General features: G+C 34.4%; 1 protein-coding gene across 1 annotated transcript in view; it reads right to left on the bottom strand.

The window, feature by feature from the left end:
- The window catches only part of LOC145277020 (leucine-rich repeat serine/threonine-protein kinase 1-like), a 611,216-nt gene that overhangs the window by 400,488 nt on the left and 188,825 nt on the right, over positions 1-21,903 (bottom strand). The window contains exons 20-24 of the mRNA XM_080128624.1: positions 19,993-20,174; positions 13,101-13,837; positions 10,758-11,093; positions 6,861-7,029; positions 4,978-5,091 (exon numbers count right to left, since the gene is read on the bottom strand). Coding sequence (XP_079984750.1) covers positions 4,978-5,091; positions 6,861-7,029; positions 10,758-11,093; positions 13,101-13,837; positions 19,993-20,174 — 1,538 coding nt within the window. The remainder of the gene's footprint in view (positions 1-4,977; positions 5,092-6,860; positions 7,030-10,757; positions 11,094-13,100; positions 13,838-19,992; positions 20,175-21,903) is intronic.

The raw sequence follows: 21,903 nt of genomic DNA, 5'->3' as shown, positions 1-21,903 counted from the left end.
AAAAGTGCCGTTTATTGTTATTATATATGTGTTTAGGGGGGCAAAAAAATAAGACTGAAATTAAACAAAGGACAAGTGAATTTACTGATAGCCTGGAAAAATGGATTACAACAGAAAAATACAAGCATGAAAAGTAATATGGTTAAGCTTAAACATGGAAAAGTAAAGGACTAGTTGTTAAAACTGGAAAAGAAAAGGACAAGGTATTCTAGAAAAAAAATATAATAAATTTATAACTTTAATTATTGCAGCATTAAGAATTTTCTTTAATTCATTTATAATATTATATAATCAATTCTTAATGCTGCTGATATTACTTTTCATGCTTGCATTTTTCTATTGTAATTATATATATATACTAGCAAAAGTACCCATTGTTGACTGGGTTCAAAAACAGCCTACAGAAAATGGACTCTGATTTATGAAAGTATGATAGGTTATGAAAAGGAAGGGTTGTAAAGAGATAGCTTCGAATTTGAGGGTATCAAAACCAAAGCAAAATATGATGAAAGTAAAAATAAAATAGATAAACCCCATAATTTATTATACCATACCTGTTCACACTGAAACACTTATCACAATATTCTGTGAATCTATATTAAAAAACCTTGTTAAACTTTGTGACATATTTCGATTCTATGGAGGTTAGGCGCGAACGAACACCCCATAATTTTATTATACCATTTTTCTTCAAACTGAAATATAATTATCAAAGTATACTTACGCAGATAGATATGAAAAGTCTTTATTAAAGTTTGTGCCTATTTTCATTCTATGGAGGCCAGGCGCGAACGCAGACACCCACAATTTTATTATACCATCCCTATTTAAGTTAAAACATACTTATCAAAGTATTATGATGTACATCTATATCAAAAACACTTGTAAACGTTTTTTTGTTTTTTTTTAAATTTTTTATTTCCATACTTTGTGGACCAGGCACGATCGCAGATCCCACAATACCCATTCCTCTGTCTCGATACATCTTCTATCATTATATGTAATCAGATTTTTAAAATAGTCAACCATATAGGAGCCTATTCGTGACCAGACACACACACAGACATTCAGCTTTATATATATATATATAATCCAAGGTTAATATTTTCCATAGGCAAAGTAACCAATGAAGTTTAATGAGGTTAATACAAGAGTGCTCAATTCCAGAGTAGGGCAAAGTATACGTTCTATTTGTTTTTACATAAGCAGTAAAATGTTGCTACACTGCTTTTGTATAAGCTGTATCATCTGAAGAGGTCTCTAGTTACTAGTAACTAGCTGATCAAAACATACTCATAACTGTGTAGCAACATATTACTGCTAATGTAAAAACAAATAGAAAGTATATATATATATATAAATACATATTAACAGGGTGACCCGATGATTGCCTATGATTGAATGATGATCAACAAATGTTTTACACTCCCATATTTTTATTGTCACCAAAAACGATGGAATAGCCCATTTTTCAATCAAATTGATTGATTGCCTGCTCATTGTGATACACATCGAGAAAGCTTCACATGCCACTTGTAAAGAAGTTCACAATACATTGTAGTCTACATTGCACTGTAGAGAACCTGCCGTTGGTTTTATAAAAGTTTAAAATGCAAAAGTCAAGTATTATGCTTCAATTGTGCCTTAATCAGAAACATTCATTTCAAATGTGCCTTTGTGATATCAAAGAACCTACTGTTGATTTTATAAAACTGGCCTTACTGCTTGTGCAGTGATAATGGCTTGAATTTAAGTTAAAAATTAAAAGGTCAAATACCATTGTGAAATTGTGCATTAAACAGAAAACATTCATTTTGAATGCACCCCTGTCATATCAAAGAACCTATTGTTGATTTTTATATATCGGGTCTTTTGGCTTGTGTTGTAATAAATCTTCTCAAATGTACTTGTGATGTTATAATGATGTTAACTTTAGTCAAAATCACCTGTTCCTTCTTTAATTGGATTATTTCAATAATCAATTATTGATACTTATCAAAGACATTCCATCACAAAACCTATCTAAGAATATTGCTAGGCACATAAATACGTTTGTGTGAAATTTCATAAAAACTGACATTTTCGAGTTCATGGGAAAGTTCTAAAATAGCTGAGCCTGTCTTTTGCAAATTTCACTCAGAACTAATTTATATGTCTGGCAGTGTTCTTAGATATGCTTTGTAAAGAAATTCATCTGATGTATTGGTCCTGGATATTACCTTAAACTATATCCAGTGGTGAGGCCCCAGCTTGCGGGCTTTGGGGAGTGTGAAGCCACCCTTTAATTACCATTGCTCCCAGGTCCACTCTGACCAAAAAATTTTCTTCAAGATCTTTGGATTTGGCATTAAATAACCCGAAAAGGGTTGATATGCCGTAAAACAAAAACAACCAACCAATCATCTGATGTATTGAAAAACTGATCCTAAAAATAGTCTTTCTTCCAGATGAAAAAGAAAAATTTTTATAGGGGAATATTTTACATTATATCGGCAAGGGAGATAATAAAATCTTAGCAAATCATTTCTTCTTAAAAAAACAGAATTATTGACATCTGGAGATATAGTTCAGTGGTAGAACATTCGACTACAGATCGAATGATTCCCTGTTCAAGCCCGGATGTACCTCAACATTTTATTTTAATGTTTTCTTATTAATGAGTTTAATTTCTGATAAAAGAAGAGGTACCATTTAAAATCGCCGCAAATCATTTTTTCGTTTGCATATTTTAAAACATGAATCAGAAGTGACTTTTTCAGGGCATTCATTGTCAAGCCCAAATAGAAGATGACATGATATTGTAAACACAGACGGAATTTATTATTATTTCTTTTTATTTCTTTGGCAAAGTAGTCCACTGTACAAATTATTCCTCATAATCTATATATATAAAAGCAAAAATGTGTGTGTGTTTGTGTGTCCGCTAAAGGCTTTTTTCGCTGGGATCTTCGAGGGGAGGGGGGTGACTATGTCTTAGAACAGTTGATATGCTCCCTAGATACCAATATCTAGGATTTGCGAACGCGCGTCATGGCTAGATTTATTTACATCGACTTTCACACAATTCTTGCTATTTTGGTCCCTCTTGTGTTGATTCGGCTTTTTCGTATAAAAGCGAAACTGATGTGAAACTAAACAGTCCTCAGCCTATGCGCCAGGAGCATCCAGAAAGCAATAAACGTTTGGTCAATATCGGTTTTCACCATCATATCAGACAATTGCTTTCATTTGGACACTCCCCTAATAAAAGGGGAGCTGGTTTTCCCCAACACGTTGGGGAAACATAACCAGACAAAGTTGGGTAAAAAACAAAAACCAAAAGAACTACCCCGCAGTTAAAATTCAGTCCAGAATTAAATTCCGCATGCACCTGCCACTTGTGTGTTTATAAACGTTAAGTGTGTTTCATTCCCTGTGGCGTGATGTTTGACCTCATTAAACACGCACCTGTCACATCACTTTTTAATGATTTTATTTCATACATTCTCAGTTCTCTGCTATCGTAGTGTGGTGGTAAGTCCTCAGCCTATTAACCTTAAGGGTTCGGGTTCGAGCCTGCCTACCTACCTACCAAAACTTTTTTTCTTTTACACTTCCAAACATCCAGGCAACGCTGCTAGTCTATATATATATATAAAAAGGCAAAATGTGTGTTTGTACATTTTTTCTGTATGTCCGGCAAAGGCTTTTGGAGGGGTGGTTCTCGGATTGGTCGCTCATTCTTATAGCTTTTTATATACTACCAAGATGATAACATCTAAGATTTACAAAACGACTCAACGCGTGTATCAACATAATGTCAGCATAAAAAAAGCGAAACTGTGAAAACAAATTTGTGTTTACGGCCCAATGTGCCGAGACATCCAGAAAGCAAATAAGGTTTCATCAATGCTGGAAAAAAAAACCCGTCATATCTATTCATCATTGCTATTCCTTTGGCGGGGGAAACAAACAAATACGCAGAAACTGGCTTGCAGCGGCAAACTTAAGTCGTGTAATGTTTGACTTTATTAAATTATCGCACCTGTCAATTTCACATTATAAATGTTAAATTAAGAAAGTTTTCATTTCCTTTACCTTTGTGGCCGAGTGGGTTAGATGTCAGGGGTTTTTTCCCTTTCTTTTCCACCTTCACGTCAAGGCTTCAGGTTCGAGCTTACCTTCCTACCAAAACTTTTTTTTCTTTTACACTTCCAAACATCTGTCCAACTTTTTTTAAAATTTTATTTTTGTTTTGATCTACCCCCCCCCCAACACACTCACTTCCAAACACCCGGGCAATGCCTGGCACTCCCGCTAGTCTATAATATAAATCTTACTTGTCTGTTTAAATGTATGTATGTTTTTATGTCTGCCTAAAACTTTTTAGAGAGGTGATTGATTTTTATGAGATCTGTATAGTTTTGAAGCTCGACCCTTTGGACGACAAATATAAAAACTTGGTTAAAAACATTAATTCCTTCACCCTCAACTGGAGACTTTTCTACAGGGAGAGGTTGCTTTTCTTGCTGATATTTTCGAAAGTCATCCCCTCTTTTCGATTGACTAGCCTTAATTTAAACCTTTGCCACTTCTGGTTTGGTGATGGACGCAATGGCAAAGACATCATGTTTTTTTTTTCATGTTCTTTTTCTCCTTCGTGGTATGGGTTCAAGCCTGCTTGCTTACTACCAGTTTTTATTTTATTATATTTTTTTGTTTTTGCTCAACACCCACCTCATAACACCTGGACAATGCCGGGCACCCAGGCTAGTATATAATAATCAATAGTATATAATAATCAATAGTATATAATAATAAATAGAGGATTGATTCTATAATACATATGCAATTTGCATAAATAAAAATATCATGCTTAAGCGTATTGTACAACCGGGCAACGCTGGGAATCCCGCTAGTAGTGATTTCTTTTTATTACTTCCAATTATCAAAAATGTCTCTTTCATTGATAGATGAAACTGTCTAAGATTTACTTACTTCTCGATGCAAAGATCCGCGACAGACGACACCAAAGGCACCTTTTCCCAGACTTTCAACCTGAGTTATTTGGTCAGCAGCCAAGAGTAGAGACTCGTCAATGTCCCGAAATACCTGGTTTTAAAAGGAAGAAAAAAAAATCATTAAAGAATGCATTCATCATCATCATCATCATGACATATAAACTCGTCTTTATTGTGAGTGCACAACAGTCAAATGTTATCAACAAAGCAACAAATGTTAAAGGGAAAAGCTAAGAAACACCAAACCATTATTAAGCCAAGTCTTAATATTAATCAAAACTTGTCAATATTAGATTAGAAAATTGACATTGGTGATGGACAATGCCAGAAAATATCCGAGCTGGACAAATCCAGATGTAAATTGGATTGCTGGCGATGACATCAACCCTATATTCCGACCAGAGAATTGAAACCAGGAAACAAAGAAAAAATATTTAATTCTGGATTGAAATTGCTAAGAGTACACATCATACCACGATAGAAGAATATCAAAATAACAGTAATTCCAAATAACAGAATTTTAAATATAAAAATAAGTGAAAACAAAGACAATCACGCAGAGAGAAGAGAGAAGCCACAAGCACACTTCTACTGTCGTCTGACCAACCAAGCACACACCACCACCCACACTGACCTGAACTCTCTTGCTTGTCATTATCTGTAAAATAAATAAAACTTTGTTGATTTAAGAAGTTGTTCTTTCATTACACTGTCAGAGTGCATATACTATAACATGCATTTCATAAAAGTGAGTCTATAAAATATATAGATGACAATATAACAATCGGGTTTACTTTTAGTAGCCTCATAACTCTCCATTCTATTATTTTATCCTTTAGTCCTTACATTCCAAGGGGAAAGAATTGCTATTTTCTGGATCCAAATCTATCCATTTAACACTTATCATTGGCTAATTTTTAACCTTGAAGCATTTTTAAGAAAACCAGTTTTTAGCTTATACTTAAACGTGAGAGAGTGAAAGAAATGTCAAACACAAACAAAATAAGTTCAAAAGTATGCCGTTACAAAAAATATTTTCGATATGTTTAAAAATAGAAGTTTACAAAGATAGGCAAACATTGTTAATATTTTTAGTCTTTGCAGAGTAAAAAAGCTTTATTTGTTCATAGTTTGAGAGTCTTTGCAGGACAAAAGGAGAATTAATTAGCAAAGATATTAAGGAAGCCTGAATTAATAATTTAAGGGCCATGAATTATCTACAGGTTGAAAAAAATTGTAATTAAAACTCCTTAACTCAATTTAAAAAATTATATTTCATTAAAAGTTATTAATAAGAGCCAAAGTTCGTTTGTTTTTCGGAGAATCAAAATAAATAAGTTTATACATTGTTTTTGATGAACAGATGACAATGTGAGAGAGTTAATGTATGGTGTGTGTGTGTGTGTGTTAGTGTTAGAGTGCATATGCTTATGAGTGTATGTGCATGAGTTGAGAAATGTGTTATTCAGCATTCCCAAGGGGAAAAGGAAAGCTGGTCCAAAGTAGATGTGAGTAGATGTTCTAGACTTTGGCTCTAACTTTTTATTGAAGAAAAAAAATCTGTATTTTTATGCATTCAAGGTGAGTCAAGATGGTAAATTGATAAATACAGAGAAATATTTTAATTTGTTATTCATTAATTTAGGCGAGTGAATGCCTTGAGCTATATATGTGCAGAAACAATTTTAAACATTTTCATTTTGGGCACCAAAAACTAAACTTCGCTACAATATTTTATTCATCACTAATACCATTGTCTCACATAATGAATGGGCAATGCCAGATTGTCCTGCTTATTAAATATATAAGTCTCTTCTTTTATAGTAAAAATATAATTTCAGGAAAATCTCTGATACTTACAATGTCTGGTGCCAAATAAAGTTTATGAAGTTCGTGTTGTGAGGCGACCCAATATTGCGACAGATTTCCATGGACCGGACACATTTCTGGTTTCTGGTCCAAAACATTTAGCATACATTCCTCCACCAAAAAACAATGCAACGTGGAATTTACAAGGGTTGGTTGCAAACTGAATGAAAAATATCAAAGAAAAATATAAGCATTGAACATGTACATATTTTTATTTGTTTTTTTGTTTTTTTTATTAGGGTAAACTACAAAACTAGTTAATCAAACATTATTAAACCAATGTACTTCCTAATTTCAGGTGTGTCTGCAAATATTCAGAGAGGAGTTGTAGAGAGACTTTTCACACAATACTTTATATATTAAGAACCCTTCTTTTATTTAAAAAGAAAATACAACTTTGTTATATACAGGTCATGGAATTGCATTCATCTGCAAATGATCTAGCTAATTCTTTTAACATTCATTTTAATTAATTCCCTATTAGTTTTTTCAGTTTTCTTATGGGATGATCATCTTTAGTTAACTATTATGTGTAATTATATTCATGCAGATATTCTACGTGATTTATATTTGTTTGAAAAATTTTGCCTACCAAACTCCTTTTTCAGTTTTTGGTCTACAGACATGAAACTTAAAACTTTATATTTGACCTTTAACCGGGGAAAATTTGTGCAAAAGTGTGAAAATTAAAGAACTGAAATTTGCCAAGTTAAGGTCGAATGATGACATTATGAATATGCATGCGTAATGTAGTAGCTATTGGTTCATGTTTTAATTTTTAACCTTGCAGTAAACATGTCTTCATAGCTCAGGCATTAACATCAAAGGAAAAAGTAAATCGTAAGCTAAACATTTTGGTTTCGATTCTCGGTGGTGGCACACCAGTCATTAATTTTTTTACTTTTTAAATCATTATTACATATTGAGTCCAATATAATAATAAATACAAAATCTGCATAAACCAAAATATCAAAGCGTATTTTATGATTAGGCAATACTGGGTGGCAAGCTAGTATATATATATATATATATATATATATATTTCTGTGTGCTAGAATGTATTCATTTAACATTTTATGCAATTATGCAGAATGTAGAAACTATGCATTAGTAGAATTCAGCTGAATACTGAAATAAAACCAATCATCTAATAAAAAAACCATAAAAAATGAATAAATAATTAATGCCCGTTTATCAAACTAATATGTAAATTAGTTAACCTCCATGTAGTCGCTTGCATATCCATGACTGAGTATATTAAGAAGTTTGTTTTAATAATTTTTAACGAGAAAAAGTAAAGTTTTAAAATCAATGTCAGAACGATAAAAATATTAAACTTTATGGTTATACTAGCAGACTGCCCAGTGTTATCTGGTCGTAAAATGTGCATAAATATATTTTAATTAACGCAGAATTTTTATTTATTATAAACAGAAATACGGTAAGTATCAAACGTAACGTTAAATTCATTTTCAAAAAAAGAAGTAAAAAAATGGAAAGAAACTGAGACATGTGCGTGCAAGTATTATGCTTTTTCTAAACATTTCACTTCTTGTGAGTAAAAAAAAATACTCAAGCTAAGATTGAAACCAAAACAAAGACAATGAGTAAAGTACGATAACCATTGAACCAGCTTGACACGATCTTTAAAAAGTATTTTCAAACATACCTATTCTTAACATAATCATGATCTGCCATGAGAACAATTAATGCATGTGCATTCGTGAAACAGTTGAAAAATTGAAAAATAGACAAAAGTCCGATTACCCCACATACCAATTTTTCAATTTTTACCCCCTTAGCAGCCCTTTTTTGGAGGATAAAATCCAATTAAAAGTTTTAAACATATCTGAATACCCTTTATACCAAATTTCAAGTTAGTAGATCAAAAATTTGTTGAGTATTTAGGTTGAGAAGTATCCTCACACACATTCTCACTTTTATAGAAATACCAGCAGGCTGCCTGGTGTTGCCCGGTCATAAAATACGCATAAATATTATATTTTAATTCATGCAGAAACTGAGATATGTGCATGCGAGTATTATATTTTTTTTCTAAACAGTTCATTTTAAAAATAAAAAAAAGAAAATACTCGGGCTGAGATCGAAACCAAAACTAAAAGACAGTGAGTCAAGTATGATAGCCATTAGGCCAGCTTGATATGATCTATAAACAAGTGTTTTCAAACCTACTTATTTATTAACATCATGAATGTCATCTGAACCATTTATGTATGCGTATTCATGGAACAATTAACAAACAGGAGATCTTGTACCAATTTTTCAATTTTTACCTCTTAGAAGACCTTTTTACAGATGAAAACCAATTAAGAAGTTTTTCACATTTTTTTTTTTTTTTTTTTTTTTTTATTACATTTTCACCCCAAACAAGGCACATTGCCACTTTGGTGTAGGGGGCTACTATCAGGGGAAACATCTATTGGGGCACTATGTAGGGATTAGGGCAGCGAGATGTTGGTTCACGTTGCACTTGAACTTATGCATGTCAGTACAGTTGGGGAAGCAGTGACCTGGAATGGAATTCCAAAGTCTAGCAGTTCTGGGGAAGAAACTACTGGAGTAGAACGATCTTTTACATCTAGGGATCTCTACAGTGTGGGGGTGGGATTTTGCAGCTTGTCGGGTCTGTCGAGGGTGTTCACGTCGTGGGGGCACAAGTGCTTGCAGTTCTTCAGAGCATTCACCATTATAATACTTGTAGAACAGGCAGAGGGATGCAACGTTTCGACGATGGGACAGAGGCTGAAGTTTTGATGCCAGTTTAGGGCCTATCAGATTTGCGACTCTCTTTTGAACCCTGTCAAGGAGAGAGAGACTAGTAGCCGATGCACCGGCCCAAATATGACAGCAATACTCCATACATGGGCGAATAGTGGCCTTATAGAGGTACAGGATACTTTCGGGTGTTAGAAGTTTTCTAGCACGGTAGAGAGAGCCCACCTTCCTCGCAGCGGCCCTGGCAATGCTCTCGATGTAATTGTTCCAGCTCATGTTTCCTGTGAACGTTAGGCCAAGGAGCTTGAAAGACGTACTCTCAGCTAAAGAGTTGTTGGCCATTGCTATAGGTGGTAGAGAAGGTTTCCTGTAATTATTGAATGAAACCAGTTTTGTCTTGGTGGCATTGAACGTTACCATCCATTTTTGTCCCCATTCCACTACTGATTTGAGGTCATCCTCTAGTGTTTCTGCCATTACTTTAGATATATGTTCATTTGTTTTCCTGTCGTGCCTGCTATAGAGTGTGGTGTCATCAGCATATATACCCATCTCAGAGGCAATTTTATCGGGGAGGTCATTTATGAATATCAGGAACAGCAGAGGACCAAGGATAGATCCCTGGGGCACTCCGGCATTTATATTATATTGTTTAGACGTACGACCGTCGAGGACAACCTGGATTTTTCTCTTATCTAAGAAGGATTTAATTATGTTAAGTATTCTACCAGTGATACCGTAAGATCTAATCTTCCTGAGGAGACCCTCATGCCATACCCTGTCAAAAGCCTTAGATATATCTAGAGCTACCGCTCTGCCCTCTCCCGCTTTGTCCAGTGAATGGTATATGCGTTCAGAGATTACAGTGAGGATGTCTGCCGTGGAACATGTTTGAATAACCTATATACCAAATTTCAAGTCTGTAAATTCAAAATTCGTTAAGTACCTAGGTTGAAAAGTGTCCTCACGCACACATCCATATATATATATATATATATATATATATATATATATACACACACACATTATATGACTATATTGACTAATATGATGAAAGTAGATTATTTTATGTAATAATTAATAAATAAATTAAGCCATGATACCATTCCTTTCCCACTGAATGATAAAAAAAAACTTGTGCAAAGTCCATACCTATCTTTAGGTTTTTCCTCCACTGAGTTCTCAATACTGAGAGAAAGTTCCGATTCACACACTAAATTGTTGACTAAAATCCAGCTTTCTTTATCCGCCTTGGAATTCTTCTGCTGGTTGTGATAAATGGCCGTTAAGCAGCAAAGGCAGGGGACAAGTCGGCTGACTAGATACTGGCCATGAATGTTCTGGATGAAACGCTGTTCCCCAAGTTCCGGGTACCAGTCCTGCAGCAGATTGTCAACGTGTTCGATTACACGGGCAAGAAGTTTACTCGAAGATTTCTCTCTCCGAACAATTGTCACTTGTGAAGGGGTTTGGTTGCCACAAAAATCACTGCAGGATCCATCAAAGTTGGTCGAGTTTTTTGAAATTTTGTTTTTAAGGAGAAAAATGAAAACAAAATTTATAAAAATATACCATTAAAGAAACATAAAAGGGAAGCAAATTAAAATATATAGATCAATAACATAAAAAAAAGATTTAAAAACCTACTGTATATATATTCATATAATCAGTAACTTTTGAAAACAATTTTTATTTTAAGAACAAGGGTTTATTTATTATGCAGGAAAGAACTTGAATGCCTACTGGAGAGAACTTAAATGCCTACAAGACACTGTCTTTGGGTGTCTAAGTTCTCTCTGTACAGGAGTTTGTCAGAACAATCCGACATAAGGAAATTTTTCCCTACAAGTAAATGTTGACTAAATATTCAAAATCACATTGTATTTGCAGCCCAAATAAGATCTTCTCGATATGGCTAACCCACAATGATGGATGGTGCACCTTCTCTAATGTAATTAGTAACAGCACTAAGCTGCATATTCCACCAGACTAGATGAATTCTTCTCCTGGAATCCAGTAAGATCAAGAGACCACAAGAAAGATATACTATAACATATTTAAATGGTCAATTGGGGAGAGGAAAATTAATGTTCTTAACTTGTTTATTAACTAAACATCCGAGATTCAAAGGAGAATTCTATCGGAAATATTCATATATATATATATATATATATATATATATATATATATATATGTGTGTGTGTGTATTTCATATAGAGGTCAAGTGCTAGCTCTTAGAAAAGGGACCCAATATTTTTGAGAACTTTGAAGTAAGATGAAACAAATGCTTAATTAGCATGAGAGTAAGAATCATTGCAGAAACATTGAATTTGTTGGAGTTCTTTTGTTTTTTGTTTTTTTACAAAGGATTCACCACTTATCATGGCCCGGAGGTCACTCGATTATAAAGGTCAATGAGTGTACAGTAGTAATCATTAGTAGTGGAAATTTGATAAAATGGATTACTTAAGGGGACAGATCATAGAGAACTTGTTTACATTGGACTTGAAGACAACCATATTGTAGTCAACTGGAAAATATTATTATTCATGTTCATCCCAAACAAGGCATATCGCAACTTGGACATAAAGGTCTACTATTTGGAGCCATGTTAAGGGGAGATAAGCGAGATATAAGTAGAGATGGCATTGCATTTGTTTGTTTTTTTTCCATCTCAATGAAGGATGGGAATATTTTTTTTTATTGTTGATTGACATTTGAGCTTACATTTTGCTTATTGTTAGGTTTTGCTTTTTCTTTCGCCTTTTATTCGTTCTCTTTTCTCCTTTTCTTCATACTGCAAAGCATGCCAGATTTTTTGTTTCCTTTCGTTACTCATACGTCATCACTTTTCAAGGCTTAAAGTCCATTTAAATAGACATCGGCAGATAGACGATGAATCATCATGATTGGGCAGAATTTGATCATTTAAAAAAGCAGTCCAATAACTATTTGTTTACATTGGACATGAAAACTACCATGATGTAGTCAGCTAGAAAGCAGCCCTATGGCATTGTGTTCTTATTTAACATAAACAAATTTGGGAAATTATTTTTTTGTTCTTCAGGGCCCATGGTGCAGTGGATAGAGGCGTCGAGTCTCTACGGTTCTAGGTGAGCATTGTCTGAAGATAGCGGTTTTAATGCTACCCAAAGCAGGCTAGAGAATTAATTGGCCAAAACGTGGTGAAACAACAACTATGGAAGGCAGTAATTACTGCGGATAATTTACCAGACTCAGCATTCCTATCCCTTCTCGGTTAATCACCTGAAGAAGGTCAGAGGATGAGTTGGCCGAAACATGGTGAAATAACAGCAACTATAAAGATGAGGATAACAGTCCTCACTGCTACTGAATGCACAAATTTGGGAAAATTGCTTTAAAATTATATTAAACTTATATAAAAAAAGTTTTTATCAAACATTTGCATCTAGAGATCCCACAAATGTTTCTATTAACAATATTAGTAAAAGTGAATAATAACTGCAATCTTACCAATTCCGTTCGGTGTTGTCTGTTTGTGTACTCGTGCTTTTCTTTGTTGTTGAGTGTAAGTATGTATTTTTCACCTTGACCACAGGGCTACCGTTGATCACACTTTGCGGCAAGTGGTAGTAGTCGAGGACATAGCGGTTAGTTGGGAAGCAGAGCTCGAGGACAGACGCCTGGCGCAGGTCAAGCATCTCCCACCGTTGGCCCATGTGGCACAGTACCGAACAGTGAGAGAAGTCGCACATAACACTGGGCGAGTCTGGCCCGGCTTCCTTGACACTGAGAATCACATGATTGCCGTAGACTAATTCAATCTGCTTTTGCCAGCATCGCCACCTGATTTGATTCACAAGGACCCGGCGCAGGGGCCCCTTACATTTGGCACAGCAGTTTTCGATGTCAAACAAGTTCTTAGCAATTGGGTGGATACGCTTGTCTGCGAGGAGTCTCGTAATAACCTGTGGCCAGAAACCACTCGGAAAGTACATGAGTTGATAAAGCCGACACATAGAGTGGATCGGTTCAAATTGGCATCTCTCCCAGGTTACAGGAACCGCCTCCGCAGATAGTTTTTTCATTTCTCCTTCGGTGAACGAACGAGCACGTTCTTTCTTTTCACTTGATTCTTCAGCAAACAAATAGAAAGTCGAATTGCCAAAGTAGTGCATAGGGTCCATATCGAACTCGTTCGATCCCGATCCGCTGTCATCACTGTCCTCATCTTCTACCTTGAGCTTTACCTGCAAAACATAAAAAAAAATAAAATAATTGAGGTAAATTAGAAATCAAAGAGAAAAGGCATTTTCTGATAACTCTTCTAAAAACTATTGATTACTTCTCTTTACTTGTACAGAATGATGTGCACGCCTCTTCTGTACAGAAGAGTTGATTAACCTCAGGCTGTGATCCAAGGGAGATAACTCAGTGTGGCATACAAAATCAAATTTTGTATGCCACATACAAAGACTGCAGTTACCTCCCCTGGACAGTAACAAATACGATAAATCTTTATAATTCAATGAAATTTTTACTTCAAATTATTTTTCTACTCGATCATTTTTTGCAATTTTTGAAATTTTCACTATTTTGAAATTGACATGTCAGTACGTAGTCATGTTTTAATCTAAAGTTCATTCATTTAAAATCCCATTATACTTCGTTTCTTTTGTTTTTTTACTTTTTGTTTTTGAAAAACAAACTTTAACTGCAATTCTGAATTTTTTAGATGAGACGTGAATGCTTCTATTATGTTGATTAATCAGACTATTATTCTCATCTTTGGTGTTATTAGCACAACGTTTCGGTAGCTGCAACCTGCGACCTTCTTCAGGTGTTGAAAACATGCTTCTTTTTCTCTACTAAGGAAAAGACGGTTGGCTCTGCATTACAAGAATTCGAACAGAGTCTAACGGTAGTACGGGAAAGACTGACCTCAGATACCACACTAAAAGAATGCCCATGCTTCCCAATTAACTTAATGGAGATGCTGTCCCTCTGCGTAAACACCACACATTTCATGATAGGAACTGATATATACTGACAAGAAGAAGGCCTAGCTTTGGAATTGCCACTATCGCCAGTGCTACTCAACAAATATAAGGAGCACTTTGAGGAATTGTCAATAAGATGAGCGCCACAAAAACCAACAATGAACTGTGAACTCAATCCATCCATCCATTCAGTTCACCATGGAAGAGAAACATGACAACAAACTATCCTTCCTAAATGTGTTGATAACCCGCACTGATCAGAGCTTCATAACATTCGTATACCGAAAGCCAACCTCCACAGGATAATACCTTAACTTTAACTCACACCACCCACAGGCTGTGAAGAAAGGTGTAGTCCAATGCCTGCAACATCAGGCGAGGACAAAATGTAATAACAATACTACATATCAGGAGGAGATAGCCAGTCTAAGAACAACTCTTCATCGAAACAAATACCCAGAGAGCATGACATCAGCTCCAGAAAATCCAGATCAAACACCAAGAGACATCACCCAAAAACCCACCACAGTCTGCACACCACACTCGAAGGGCCTATCTGAAAAAAAAATTTACAATATGCAGTTGATACGATATTAGGATAGTGTTTAAGAGGAATTCAACACTCTGAAAATACCTGATGCATGTAAAACTCCTGACTGAAAAACTAATGACAAAAAAAACTGCGTTTATGAAATTTCATGTAAATGTGGGAAACTTTCCAAAGGTGAAACATGCCACCCCCTCAAAGTAAGACTAGAAGAACACCGAAAAGCTGTCACATGCGGAGAAATCGAAAAATCAGCCCTAGCTGAACATGTGTGGAAGAAAGGGAGTAACCATTCCCCAATGTGAGATGATGTTAGAAAACTGGATGCAGAAGAAAGATGGGGGATCATAAAACTTAAAGAGGCAACAGATTAGCCTTCCCAGTATAGAACTAAATTGTATTTGGATGCCCCTAATCACAAAATCATACAAAAAGAAGAAAACAAGACATATGCCCACCCCAAGGCAGGTAACTTCACAAAGACAACGCTCTTTTTTTCCCCTTTGGAGTTGCCCCCACCTCCCTCCCCTTGCATTGTGTTAAAAAAAAATAAAAAAAATACATGTAGGTATCGATCCTCTGTTTCGTAAAACATTTTTTTACTAATATTAACAATTAGTATAAACATCCCGAAAAAGTGAGTCATAGGAAAGCCTTTAAAAAATTATCTTAGTGACCCCTAAAGATTGAACTTTCTTTATGATCTACAGACCGACCTTCAAACCTACGGTTCGAATTCTTGTAATGCAGAGCCAACCCTTTCCTTAGTAGAGAAAAAGAAGTATGTTTTCAACACCCAAAGAAGGTTGTAACGACCAAAACGTTGTGCTAATAACACTCAAGATGACAATAATAGTCCGATTAATAAACATAACACAAGCAAACTTTAACTGTTATTATTAAAATCAGAATTCGATATAAATGCATTTTTAAAAGGTTTTGATAGATCAAAGAGAACAATTACAATGAATAAAAATGAAGAAATAGACCCGACAGAAATTAGTTGAGTGTATCAGAGAGAAATAAACTTTCTTAAAGATTGGACTGTCTGCTAACAAATTGTAACTCTGTCGATCAAAAGTTATCTCCTCTTGAATTATTGATCGCTTGTAGGTGTTTCGTCACTATAGGTGGCGATGTTGCCAAGTTCATGATAATTGAGTCATTAATTTACTTCAGAATCATGAAATATAAAATCGATGTTTGTCAGTGTAAAGGAAATTGTTCCCGTCTTGTGGATGCCGTAAAGTAGAAAGTTTGTGGTCAATGTTTACACCTCAGTGTCCAAAATCAAATTGTGTAAACTCATTTGACACACATCATCTGCACATCCACTATCCTGAATAAAAACAAATAATTATTTTTTGGACCAATCAAATAACTTTCTGAATTTATTCGAAATGGTCTTTCCGAGAGCCATCTAAATCCTTTATTAGCCAGATATTTTTTCAATAAACTACTAGAGCCCAGTTAATCCAAGACCACAGATTGGTGTCGCTGAACACCCCTCTTTTGGTCACCCTTCTCTGCAACATCTCTCTCCACTCACACACAGACACACGCAACTCATTAACTCATTATCGTCTGCCAATCTGTATAAATTTATTTGATAAAACATTTTCAACCGTTTTCACTGAACTCACTTCCTAATATGAAACCAAATGAACATTGACTCTTATCAATAACTTCTAATCAAATATAATTTTTATAAATAAGCTGAGAAGTTTGGATTATGATTTCCTGACTCCTGTAATGCTCGGCTCTTAATTGACCCAGACTGCTTCAATGTCTTAGTTATGAATCTCCTTTGTTTTTACAAGAACTCTAAAAGTATTCATGAAGCTTCTATGTTTTTTCCTATTGTTGTAAACTTCCATTTAAAACAAATACAAAATATCTCTTGTGAATATATGACTTCTGGACTCATTTTCTTTTTCTAACATTTGGTTATAAACCTATAAACTTTTTCAATAATAATATTCCTCTGAAACTGACTCATCCCAAAAATACTTCTATTACAAAATACTTAAATAATACTCTAAAATAGCTAAAGATTATTATAGGAGAAATAGATAAATCTATTAAATTCAACATTGGTGATTTTAAAGATGTCAAAAGTTGATTTATTTGGTTACCATGTGAGATTTAGAACAGCCCATCAAAGCTATTGATTTTTTTCTGTTTTCATCTTCAGGGTAGTTTGAAAATCTTGTTACCAAACAACAATAATAATAGAGAAACAAGTAATACAGCAAGAAAAATCACATATTTGGCGCTCAATTTATTATTTTTTTATGGAAATCACTCCAGACAAGGTATGAAGCCACTTGATGTAACAAGCAAACAAGAACAAAAGATGATTATCAAAAAGATAGAAGGTGCCTATTGCCCAAATGCATATTCAGTTCATTAACATTAAAAACAGTAAAAACAAAACAAGTGAGATACAGAACATGGAATCAAATTAAGTTTATTCATTTTCATTGACACTACCGCCAATCATGCACGTCTCTACGAACACCATTTGTATCACACAAAGTGATGTGCATCCAATATATGATAACCAGATCTAATGCATGATATCTACATGTAATAATGTCTAATATATGATATCCAGATCTAATATTAAATATGTGATACCCAGATCTAATATTAAATATGTGATACCCACATCTAATAATGTCAAATACGTGATACCCACATCTAATAATGTCAAATACGTGATACCCACATCTAATAATGTCAAATACGTGATACCCACATCTAATAATGTCAAATACGTGATACCCACATCTAATAATGTCAAATACGTGATACCAACATCTAATAATGTCAAATACGTGATAGCCATATCTAATAATGTCAAATACGTGATACCAACATCTAATAATGTCAAATACGTGATAGCCACATCTAATAATGTCAAATACGTGATACCAACATCTAATAATGTCAAATACGTGATACCAACATCTAATAATGTCAAATACGTGATACCAACATCTAATAATGTCAAATACGTGATACCAACATCTAATAATGTCAAATACGTGATACCCACATCTAATAATGTCAAATACGTGATAGCCACATCTAATAATGTCAAATACATGATAGCCACATCTAATAATGTCAAATACGTGATACCCACATCTAATAATGTCAAATACGTGATACCCACATCTAATAATGTCAAATACATGATAGCCATATCTAATAATGTCAAATACGTGATAGCCACATCTAATAATGTCAAATACGTGATACCAACATCTAATAATGTCAAATACGTGATACCAACATCTAATAATGTCAAATACGTGATACTCACATCTAATAATGTCAAATACGTGATACCAACATCTAATAATGTCAAATACGTGATACCAACATCTAATAATGTCAAATACGTGATACCACATCTAATAATGTCAAGTACATGATAGCCACATCTAATAATGTCAAATACATGATAGCCATATCTAATAATGTCAAATACATGATAGCCACATCTAATAATGTCAAATACGTGATAGCCACATCTAATAATGTCAAATACGTGATAGCAACATCTAATAATGTCAAATACATGATAGCCATATCTAATAATGTCAAATACGTGATAGCCACATCTAATAATGTCAAATACGTGATAGCCACATCTAATAATGTCAAATACGTGATAGCCACATCTAATAATGTCAAATACGTGATACCCAGATTCAATAATCTCAAATATGTAATATCCAGCATTTGGAGGGATGCATAGACTTACTAGGGTCTTTCGGATGTGTTATATTAAAGCTTCACCTTTTCTCCTTTGAGTGCCAACATTGCCTACAATCTCATCAAGAGGCAATAATGATATAACTCAGGATCTAATAATTTATTCCTGCACCAAAAGCAGTCTACATGAACACTACAAGAAACTATTTCAATGTTGATTTTAATTAAACTGGAGGAAAACCGTTTTCTCAATCAAAATCCCTGGACCTGTGCATAAACTTCCAAATAAAGTAATAAATGCGCAAACACCACAACAATTCAAGTGCTGGCCTAGAGTATTCTCCTCTGTGTAAATTTCTACCACCCTTTTTTCGTCATGGTAACTGAAAGATGAGTGTTTTATAAATTTAATTTAACTGAACTGAATGAAAATGTATATTTTAAGAAGATGTGTTTTGGCGAGTGTTCATCTATCTTTTTCATTACTTTTTCCAACACTCTGTATAACACTGTATGTAAGATAATGCTGAAGAAAAATTGCTGTTTTCACCATTTTTTTTACTTTCATTTAGTTCTAAACTTCATTTTACAAAAATTCTAAATTAGAAGCTCTGTTACAGTCTGGGGTGAAACCTTGATAAGCACAGAGGTAGATTAAGTCTGGACAGTATGGATAGATGTATCAGAACAAAATACTTCAATGGTATGACTACGTTGAAGGAATAGATCAGAATACGTGGGTTAATAGATGTAGAACAGTTGAACTAGTAGGTTCAGTTCACAAGAGGAAGTGATTATTTTTTATGAAACTGAACAATTTCAAAAGAAGACACTAGCCATGCTAAGTTATCTCCCTTATATTGTGATATAAAAGTTGTATTCCTTTGTAATAAGTTTTTAGAGTGATTTCCCTTTCTTTTTTTGGTTGAAAAAAAGAACAAAGATGGCTATTTAGACAAACAAAACTGTGTAGAACTTGAAAGAAATAGGGATAAACAGAGACCTGGCCAGAGTTATGTTAGTTTAGAGGTCAATTTCTAAAAGCTGTCAAACACATGCAAGTAAAATGAGCATTAAATTGATCATGACGATGATCATGATGATGAGAAAATGAAAAAAAGATGCTACTTACTCGAACTTGTTTTTCACAAGGCACAACTGGTAATAACGAAGGTACCAAAAGTTTATCCTTGTCAAATTGTAAAGCCAATTCAAACTTGCTGAGTAAATCCAACATGTAACCTTGTGATCCCGAATGGTTGGTGCGGGAAAGACTCTTGTACAGCAACCCAAGATCTTTCATAAACATTACACCTAAAAATATACAACCAATTTTTTTTTTTTTTATGTCAATGAAAACATTTCCTTTTTTTTCCCCCCAAAGTAATTAAGTTCAGGAAACTTTTGCCATTACTAATCAGCAAAGTGTTACCATTGTTGACCAAGGGAACAGTCTAGTACGCATTGTGATGTGAGAATGATACGATGGATACATAGTGCGAGTCAAAGACAGGTTTAGATCTGATGACCTCAGAGGAAGATTATCTTGAAACCGGATGTGTGTAGTATGGTTGTCTGTAGGCACCTAAAATCATTGCACGTTCTAAAGCAAGCAAATAGATATGTTAACTATTGTTTTGATTCATCTGGGCTCTCATACAAGTCACTGTGTAATAGTTGAGAATCGCAAAAATGAAATCTGTCAATGGTTTATCATTAAATGTGAAAACTTGTTCACGCTTATTGGTAAAGAAATTCTGTAGTCTTTGTTTAATTGTATGAGAAAGTTAAGTAAATATTACAATATATATAAGTAGCTTACATTGTTTTCATGTTATTAGTATACAACGCTTTCTAGGTTGAATTGTTTTTATGATTTCCTATTCCAAAGAGTAATTTTAATGCAAATATTGTAAAGCGACAGTTTTGGTCTACTCTGTTATTCAATTAAACTATTACGAATAAGGGAGCAATTATGAAATTAAATTGTAAGCCTTATATTGTATGTTTTTAATGTTAATATTTAGGAAGATGAATAATAATTTGGTGACATTTGAATGAAGAAGCCTATGAATAAAATCAGGCAGTAACTGTGGGCTACAGAAGAGGACTTAATCGCATCAGAATAAAAGCCTTTTCTACTCTCTGTGAGATTACATATTTGAGAGAGTGATTTCAATAGGATAAAATGTAATAATTATTAAACAGGGATGAAATGTATGTAGTGTTGGCTCAGAACACACTTTAATAGTAACTATCAGTTGTGCATAAGTGTTTTCTTGTTAAAAGTTGCAAGGGAAAAATCATTATTATTTTATTAATATAGATAGATAGAAAATAGAAAAAGAGAAGATTAAAAACAAAACAGAAAAAGTTCAAAGTAAAACTAGTTATTTACATGCAGAGTTTTAAAATTACACTGGAATTATGCAAGTACAGGGTGTAACAATAAGAGTTTCACCCTAAAGAAAACAACACTACCACTTAATGTTAAAACTTCTATTGAAAAAATCAATTCACATAACTTGATTATGTAGTAGAGCTGATATCAATTCAATGTATCTGCCTTCAGCTTCAATCACCACCTCAATACAGGTCTGGAACTAGGAGAATGCCTTTTCTACAAGTGCAGGCAGAGTCTTGGCAAATACTCCTTCTGAAGCCAAGCCTGGATCTCTGGACTTGTGGGTCAGCCCAGACTTCTGCTGCCAAACTCAAGGTCTACAAGTGGCCACCTAATTGCACCAGGGTATCAACACACTCTTCAGCACATCCAGATAGACTTTGGTGTTGACTTTCAAGCCAACTTTGAAAATATGAGATGGCATGATGTGGCTCTCACCTGAAATCACACCAAAGACCATAACTGTGGCCGGAAACTGTTTTCATTACTCTGGGCATGTCCCTGTTATTCCTGGCAATCAAGCGATGCATTTTCAAGGTGATGGCAATGGTCCTGTTGTCATAACTTGGATTGGTAAAGAGTATGAGTTGTACAAAGACACATCTTTGATTTCACTTGTCGAACATTATGTCGCTTTCA

The sequence above is a fragment of the Euprymna scolopes genome, chromosome 5, assembly GCF_053919585.1.
Source record: "Euprymna scolopes isolate OS-2025 chromosome 5, ASM5391958v1, whole genome shotgun sequence".
Lineage (NCBI taxonomy): Eukaryota > Metazoa > Mollusca > Cephalopoda > Sepiida > Sepiolidae > Euprymna > Euprymna scolopes.
This window is presented reverse-complemented; position numbering and strand designations above follow the sequence as displayed.